The following is a 9,226-nucleotide window of genomic DNA, read 5'->3' on the forward strand; positions in this document are numbered from 1 at the left end:
AGGGTCTAACTAATAACGAAAATAGAATTATATGCACCTTAATATAAGTAAATAATTTGGGGGGTTTCACTAATTATCCAAAAAAAACACTAAAAAAAATCAACGTTGGAATCCGGCAGTGGAAAAAACAGCCAAAAAAAAAATCCGGAATCGGCGGCGGAATAACAGACTAGAGAAGAGAAAATCGAAAAGTCAACGCCGGAAACCGACGGCAAAAAATAATTTTATAAAAAAAAAGTTGTTGAAAAGAAAGTCAAAAGTGGATTTTTATGGTCAAATGGATTAAATTGGGGTTACAATTAAGAATTTGATGTAAAGGGTTGAGGGTAATTTTGTCATATACATGAATTTGTTCTTTATTTATAATAAAAATTAAAAGGATGAATGTATTGGCGAAAGAGATATAGCCCCTAACTCTAGAATAATAAAGATGGTTGGTTAGGGACTTATGCACAAAAACCCCTTCTTTGTTATATATATATATATATATATTAATTTCATTTTTGTTTCATTTTTATTTTTATTTTTGGTTATTTAATTTAAAATAGTTCTTTCTTATTTATGTTTTATTTTTATTTTAAAAAGATAATAATTTATTTTTATTGCATTTTAAAAAAAATGGTTCTTATCAAAATCCACTATGTAATTTTTTTTTTCAATTTGTTAATTATAAAAAAAATCTTTTTTTTTATGTTTTTTTCAACAGGTTTGCCAAAAAATGAAATTTACGACACACTCACTGTAAAAGAATTAATGTAAAATCCAATTTAAAATTTGAAATTCACTATGCACTGTGAAGAGAAGGGAGAGAGGGGTGGCGGTTGTGAAGAGAAAAGATAGAAATAGATGAAAGATGAATGATTTGGATCGTGAATATAGGGTTTGAGCTTAATTGAAAATAATTTTCCAAAAATTAAAAATCAATCTGTTTTAAACTTATTTTAGAAAACTGACATATTCTTTTTCTTTTCAGTGGACCAGTTTGAGAACTAATGGTTCGAATGCCTCTCTATTCACTTTGAGAGCAAGCTAACCATAATTTATTTGCCAATAACTCTTTATTGGCACATAATGGCTCGATTTAAAATGGTCTCGGTAGCTACCATATAATCATCAATGATTTTCTCATCAAAATATGTTTTTTGTTTACGCCACCATAACTGACAAAAATTCTCAAATCATGGTAATGGATATTTGTGTTGAGGCGTCCCCCAACATCGTCTTTAAGATGAATCATTTTATCGAATGAGGTAAGTAATACGATGAGAGTATGATGCTACAAGCGCCAGTAGACTTTAACTAGACATTTACCCACTTCTAGGGGTTAATCACTCAAACCATCACATCTCCCCCTCTTATAGGTATAGCGTATAATTGGTTAGCTGCAAGTGTACCATAATCATTATCAGTGTTCTAAAAATCGGCCGAGGCGGCCGATTAATCGGTCTCCGAGGCGGAGGTGGTCAAAAACCTTTACGATTTTAGTGTAAATGTTTGAAAATTCGGTTTTTTGCCTGTGAGGCGGTTTTAGGCGGCGGTCCGAGGCGGTTTGAGGCAGTCAAACCTTTATGGCGGGTCAAACTTCGGTGGCAAAAATCGATCAAAAATCGGTTTTTTTATATTTTTTTTATAATTCAAAATAAAAGTTGGGATTTTAATAACAAAAATATGAGCTAATGTTTTATTTTATTTTATGTTAATTGTTGTTGTTAAAGAACTAATAATGTATTGTTAGGAATGTTCAAGAATAAAGGTAAATTCAAAAAAAAAATACTTTTTTATTTATATTTTATAATGATATTTATGTATTATGATCTTATTATTATTATTAAACTTTTATTATTTTATTAAGATATATACGTGATAGAGATATAACTGTGTTTAAATATCTTTTTATATATTTTTTTAGTATTTATAAATAATATCTAGAAATATATTATATTAATTTTAAAAAACCGATTTATTTCCGATTTATCACCGATTAATCACCGCCGCACCGATTAATCGTGAGTTGGTCCCTGACCGCCTCCGACCCAATTACCGCTTTTTACAACCTTGATCATTATTCACCTTTGTAGGGAATTCATGATGCAATCACGATGTGAAATGTGCCCTTCTTAGAAATTTTCTCTTGCATTCATTTGCTTCATATGTATAACTTCATGTTGCCATTTTTGTCGATAAATACATTTGGCATTTTTCGTATTAAAATTGTTACAAATGAATACTTTTTCTTTTGTGCTAAATATTTCTATGCACAAATCTAAATAAGACAAAGATCACTTTACATGATTTCACGCCGTTATACAATCTCCCCTAACGACGGAAAATTGTCTCATCAAAAGTCAATTGACTACATAAGCCATAGACATTTCTCCCATTATGAACTCAACATACTTCATTGTAGAAATAGGAAACAAATCATGTGATATAGTAATTTATCAAACTGAGAAAGAACTTTGTTTGAGGATAAAGTTATTCTGTAACAGATTCTGAAATTAAAGGATCAAATTTCAAAATTGGAAAGTCTAGGGACCAAATTATAAACTTTGAAAACTATAGGGTCACTGCTGCGATTTATAAAAAACAATGACAACTGAAAATACTGAAATATAATTATAATTCCAGATGCTGAATGGAACAAACCTGCAAATTCTATTAAATATTTGGACTAAATTATAAAATTTTCAAACTCGGACTAAAATGAAAATTTTGAAAATTTGGAGTAAACTGTAAATTTCGAAAAATCAGAACATGCAGCAGGTTAGGTAGCTTTAACAAGAAAATTTGACCTCCTCTCATTTCTCGTTTGGTTTGAAATCTCATCTTATCTAAACCAATTAATTAAAAAAAAATCCATGTACAAACCTTCGTGAATATGGATTTGGAATGAAACTTGCAACACTAAACTTTTGTAATTCAAAATCTTTAAATTGATCAAAATCGTAGCTTCAAAATCAACGCAATTTCCTTTCCTTTTCTATTGGTGCTTGATATAGCTTATCAACATGCTTTATCGTAAATTTACCTTTCATTTGCTCTATCGTAAAGTTGTATGCATGTATTTGATCTGTATTTAATATGCACTAAAATAATACTCCCTCCTTTTATTAATAGTTGTCACTTTTATTAGTTGCACACACAGTAAGAAACACAATAAATATACATGGATTATAATAAAAAGTATAGCAAATCACTAAAATGCCCATACTATCAATTGATTTTTAACTAATTATATGTAAATAAATTATGAGTGAGATAGGGCAATATTGAAAAAATTACAATTAATGATTCATTCGAAGAGTAAAATGACAAATAATTTGAAACATAAGAAAATGGCAAAAGTGATAACTATTTAGGGAAGGAGGAGTATTAGTTCTCAATTCCCATTAGATTAATTATTGTGACACTATTCAACATCACAATAACACATTGTAAGAGGGGAACTCTACTTGCTAAACAATTACATACAATTATGTCTAATTATTAAACAATTACATACAATTATAAGTATACAATGACAATCTATCACAGACATATGCATAAACACCATTCTAAAACTCCTTCTCCAAAAAAAACAAAGCACCAAAAAACGCATTACGTGAACACAAATATCACAACTCGAAAGCTAATTTCCATCCGATTTCGAGATCTACATGTATTCATACTTCTTCATCCATGAATACCTATAAAGACAATCAAAATATTAAAATTTAGTTCAATCAAAACAATTCTTGAATAAATACATATTTCGTTACAAAAAATTCAAAATGCTATTACCAAGTTTTGTGGCCAAGCAATAACCTCGCCGATAGCCTCACCAATAGTTCTGGAACGGGCAGTCGGACGAATCAACTCCTCGTCCGATTCAATTCCAACATTAATTATAACTTCGCACCATTTTTTTCCCAATTGTATTTGTTCACCAGATTTCGATGTATTTACAAGAAAACCAATCGCTACGACTTTTGAAGATTCAAATATACTTCTCAAGTTGACTTTTCCTCCAACCTACATTAAACATTAGAATAAAATTAGCTTATAAATGAAGTAATTAACCATATGTAATTATACATTTCAATGTGCATCAAAAGTTAAACCATATAGTCACGAGATGTTTACGTTTCTTGTCATGTTCCTCAACTGATAAAATTCAAGAGGCTCGATAAAAATAGAGATAAAAGTCGGACAAGAACAAAATACGAAAGGTCAAGCTTTACTATCTAAGAGATAAACCGAATATAAAAGAATCTCGACTTTATTCCTCTTTAAACTAATAAGAATTTTTATGTATACTGTTTCTTGATAGTCAACATTTTGCTAGCCATCAAAACTGTTAACAGTTTTTTTTTTTTTTTTTTTTTTTTTTTTAAAGGACAAAATGCACTTTGCCCCTAGAAATTTTACTTTTTCACTTTCCACCCTACAAATTAATAAAAGAGACTATCCTCCTTAAAATTATGTTCCATTTGCACTTTGCCCCAAATCACAATTTTCGGTGTATTTTTCGTCAGAATTGCCCATTACCCATCCACTTCAAGGGCACTTGAGTCATTTCATTATTCCCATCCAAATCCTACTATCCTTATCTTTTCTAATAGATGAAAAATACAACCCATTTCACTAATTTCAGAAAAATAAAATGTGTGGTTATTTTTCTCCCGAAACGAATTGTGGCTATTGTGGTCTCAAAATAGTGAGAATCTTCAACTAACAGCTATTATGATGACCCGTCCCTGAAATGACTTAAATGCCCTTCAATTGGACGGATTCATGGCAATTCCGGTGAAAAATACACTGAAAACTTTAATTTGGGGGAACATGCAATTGAAACAAAATTTTGAATGGGAAGAATCTCTTTTTTGAATTTGTAAGGAGGGAAGTGCAAAATTTAAAAATTCTAGGGGGCGAATTGCATTTTGTCCTAAAATCTATATCATATTTCTCATTGTCCATCATATAATTAACTTACCCGTAAAGGCTCTTTGCTTGAGGAGGTAGGCAATTGGCTCGAGGAAGAGGTCGACGGGTGATGAGAGATCGAACGGACTCTATCCGCTTGTGGCGGAGAATATTGTTCGATTCTTAGCCTGTTCATTAATATAAGCTCCTGGATTTGCATATTTTGCTCGATTATAAGTTTATCTTGCTCGTCAGCTCTTTGCTTCAACGCATCTATTTCATTCTTATAGGCTATGTTCGTATGAGAAGTCTCGCCTCCCTTATGCAAATCACCGTATACAACGGACGCAGTTACACCACGACCAAACATTCTTACTCGACCCGGTTTATCTTGTCCAACTACTCGGGAAAAAATATCGTCCGGTCCAATATCTTTTGCACCGCTAGGAAGCTCACTAATTAAATCTTTCATCTTCCGCTGAAGATGAAAACGGATATAATTAGTATTTTACTTAACGTAATCTGAAATTTAAATAAGAGTGAAGAGTCGATAATTATCGTACCAAACAATTTACTACACTAGGATTAGAAGACTCTCCATTTCGTGTATAACACTTAACGAAAAGATCTGTTCTACTTGGTCCGTTTATAATTGGATTATCCCCCGTTTCATCTTCGTCAACCGATGCTTCTGACTCCTACAAAATTACTACATCATTAAAAAAATTAAAAAAATAAAAAAAATAAAAAAAAAATCGGTCTGATATAGGCATAAAACGAACCTTCATCCGTTCTCTAACTTGAGCAAAGCTTCGCTTCCCGGTAGTGTGATGCATACTTTTATTTGATCTGCTTACTTTATTCTTAGCACTTATCATCTGAATATTCAAAAATAAAATAAAAACTATGATCAGTAAATTATGGAATATATTAATCTATTACTAACCCGAAACCCTAATTTTGATGTTGAATCGAAACTTTACAAAGTGAACTATTTACCTTCGATTTATCACTGCTCCAGTAAATCACTGCGTTCTTCCATTGATCAGGTAAGACCCTTTCGTCTTCAGTATCCGGTCGTTTGCGCATATTTTCTTCCAACGATAAGTCCGGATCGAAATAATTCGCTTTTACTCTATTTTTCCAGTTCCTCCAACTTTTCGCTAAATTCATCAATGTGTTATGCTCAAAACCAGGTGCGTCGTGGAACTTCGCCTACGTTGTAAAGGCAAAATATATATTTAGATAGTTTATTCAAATTAAACATTATAATTAAGGGTAAATTACAGCCGTCCCCATGAGGTAATGTCAAATTACGAAAAAAACATTCCTGTAAATATTACAACTACCCCTCAACTATGAATCTTATTACACATCCACCCTTATGGGGTTAAATTCAACAGAATCTTCTAGAGTACGTGGAATGTTCTATAGTTTGTGCTCGTTTTGTGCAAAAATGCAGTTTCTGATCTGATATTTTACAAGCCAAGAGACACATCTTATAATCGTCATGTTGCAAAATGTGAAGCTCGAATGGGTAAAATGGGTACAAACTGCAGAATATTCCACATAATCTAGAAGATTCCACTAAATTTAACACCACAATGGTGGACGTGTAAGAAGATTCATAGTTGAGAGGGGTGGTTGTAGATTGTAATTACCCAAACATGAGGGTTTTTTTTCTGTAATTTGACCTTATATCAGGGGTAGCCATAATTTACCCTAAAATTAAAGACGGGTGCAGATGGCTTGATAGTACCTTAACCAGTTCGACTAGCTTGCTTTTTGTAGGCTTTGGCACTCGATGCCAATCTTTAATGTCAATAGGAAGTAACTTACCGTTTCTCACTAACGTGCCGACGAATTCAACGTATTCACTTTTATTTAACCCGATAGCTTGCCCATATTCATTGAACTGAACTTCTTTACGACCCTTCCTTGCCCAAACACGTGTCATGTAAGTAGGCCCTCTAGCCCTTTTTTGTCGGACATTTTCTACAAACAAAATAATTGTAAACGACAAAGTGTGATAGAAACGAGATAATCAAGAATCAAAATCCTGGCATATATTAAATATTAATATGCTCGAAATTACCTGTTTGGTCAAGCACTGAATTATCCACATCATTTGAATTCGACTCTAATGGATGGCCCACGTTCTCGTTTCTAATGTGTGCACTATGTCGAATGCTTTCCATCACTATATTTGCAATTTTGTAACAATGTTAAAGAATTACTGGTACAGCACTTTCGAGATAAATTGCAACGTATATTGAATGAATTTATAATGATAACAACATACTTGTGGTATCTTGTTGTTGTTGTAGATGTTGTTCATCGAGCAACCTAGTCGAACTTGACTCGTGATTTGTGCGCTTACGCCTAGTTCTTGCCATCACCCTGAAAATCGAAAGACGGAGATTTAATGTTGGTTCTTGTTTTATTTTTGCCCAGAAAATATATCTCTTACAACTGAATATAATCAATTTGAGAATAAGCTTTCAAAGTCTAATTAAAAAAAAATACTGCATATTTAAGTCGATTACTTGCAGAAGCTAGAAGTATAAATTCAAAAGTGTAATCTAATGTATGAAATTTTCACCAAACAAATCCTAGTGTAGTGTATTAACCAGGGTTACTCATAAATCACTAATAATGCACAACAAATCAAAACAAAAAACAAAATTAAACAATAAATAAAACAAATATGTAGACAGGGAAGAAAAATTAGAACCTGGGGGTGGCGTGATTAGAACCCTAGTGTTGTTGAATTGCTCTCCCAAAACCTAATTTTTTTTTACTATCTCTTTTAATCCGTATTGTACAATTGACGGGGAAGAAAAAGAAGAGAGAGAAATGGAAGAGAGAGAGAGAAATGGAATGGTTGTTTGGAGCATCCGCAAATTGAGTTTGGGCTGGGTTTAGAGTTTGGGCTGGGTTTAGAGCATCTCCGACCGGTTTCACCATTTTTTCACCAAATCCAATTTTTAGTTGTGAAAAAATGGGTCCATCTCCCACCGGTACCATACAATTTTACCCTTTCATCATTTTTGGTAGAAAAATGGTGTTTTTGATCTCCAATGGGTTTCACCAAAATTTAGACCAAATATTAAAATAATAATATTTCACCATTTCACCACTTATAGGAAATGGGATTTGGTTTGGTCTCCCATGCCATTTCACCATATATGCCCCAAAAATGTAAATCTAATGTTAATCATAATTTTATAATATTTTATTCATAAATATTAATTATAGATCCAATGCTAAGTAATAAATTTTCTTAATTATATAATTTAAAAATTATGTTATCATTATATTAAATGTCTATAAATGTCTCAGTCCTGTATTTCATCAATTAAAGTGTGTTTCGTTAATCATTCTATTGTTTCTTATTATATTTTATTAATAGCAATTAGCGTATTAGTTAAGTAAAGAAATGAACTAATAAACATTGATACCAACAAAATATACAAATTAATTAAAAATAAGCATATTTATATTATTAGAATTAATGTTTTGTTAATAATATCAAATTTATTTATATTTCAAAAACTAATTTAATAATTAATACCAATGTATTTACGATAAATATGCTAATAAGTTGGTAATCAGGTGCAATTAGTTAAAATCGTCATTTTATATGGTACTTAATAAAATGGTGTTAATTACGGCAATCCTATTTTCACCTCTATATTTGGTAGGAAAAATAGGGTTTGGTGGAAAAAATAGAAAAATGGTGGACCGGTGGGAGATAAAAATTTCTTCACCAAAAAATTTGGTGGAAAAATAGGATTTGAGTATTTGGTGATATAGGAGTTGACCACGGTGGGAGGCTAAAACCAAATCTCTATAATTTTAGGTGTAATGGTGATATATGAATTTCGGGTGGAGGTTAAAAACACATAAATTAGATAAAAAAATGGCGTTATAGTGTCCGATCGGAGATGCCCTTACAGAGAACAGAACACAGTGCTGCAGTGGAAAGTTTTTGCAGTCTTGGTTGGATTGGATCTCTAAAATTTTGACTACGTGAGCCTACTTTATTTATTTAAATGTTGTTTTTGTAGGATAAATAAATATTTCCCTTTAAAATAATCCAAATAAATTTAAAGTGTGTATTGTAATTTTTCAGAATTTTAATTCAAGTTTTCATTTCTCTCTCCTCCTTTTTCTGTTTCTTTTTTCTCTCTTCTCTTCTATGCTTTTCTTCACCAACAACCTCGAAGCCAGTAGAAAGTTTTGGTGTAGGCGGTAGCGGCAGGAATGGAGAGTGAAGAGTTGGTGCGTCTCGTTGATGTAAAACCATGTTTTTAAGTCCAGC

General features: G+C 31.8%; 1 protein-coding gene across 1 annotated transcript; it reads right to left on the minus strand.

Moving 5' to 3' along the window:
- Window positions 1-3,372: 3,372 nt before the first annotated feature.
- Window positions 3,373-8,916, minus strand: LOC105967360 (uncharacterized). The gene is made up of 11 exons (XM_088813512.1): window positions 8,902-8,916; window positions 7,637-7,763; window positions 7,205-7,302; window positions 6,998-7,102; window positions 6,662-6,897; window positions 5,902-6,117; window positions 5,685-5,780; window positions 5,466-5,600; window positions 4,973-5,380; window positions 3,781-4,011; window positions 3,373-3,686 (listed from the first exon to the last, which is right to left on the minus strand). Exons 3-11 carry the CDS (start codon window positions 7,296-7,298, stop codon window positions 3,663-3,665), a joined length of 1,545 nt encoding a protein of 514 aa, XP_088669638.1. The 5' UTR covers window positions 7,299-7,302; window positions 7,637-7,763; window positions 8,902-8,916; the 3' UTR covers window positions 3,373-3,662.
- Between the last annotated feature and the right edge of the window lie 310 nt (window positions 8,917-9,226).

Source organism: Erythranthe guttata, chromosome 14 (assembly GCF_056151865.1).
Source record: "Erythranthe guttata isolate IM_541 chromosome 14, IM_541, whole genome shotgun sequence".
Classification (NCBI taxonomy): domain Eukaryota; kingdom Viridiplantae; phylum Streptophyta; class Magnoliopsida; order Lamiales; family Phrymaceae; genus Erythranthe; species Erythranthe guttata.

Coding starts and splice junctions, on each gene's coding strand:
- LOC105967360 (XM_088813512.1), bottom strand. CDS start 7,298: ATGGCAAGAACTAGGCGTAAGCGCACAAATCACGAGTCAAGTTCGACT. Junction 7,103..7,204: donor ACAACAACAAGATACCACAA/GTATGTTGTTAT, acceptor TTGCAAATATAG/TGATGGAAAGCATTCGACAT. Junction 5,781..5,901: donor GGAGCAGTGATAAATCGAAG/GTAAATAGTTCA, acceptor TTGAATATTCAG/ATGATAAGTGCTAAGAATAA.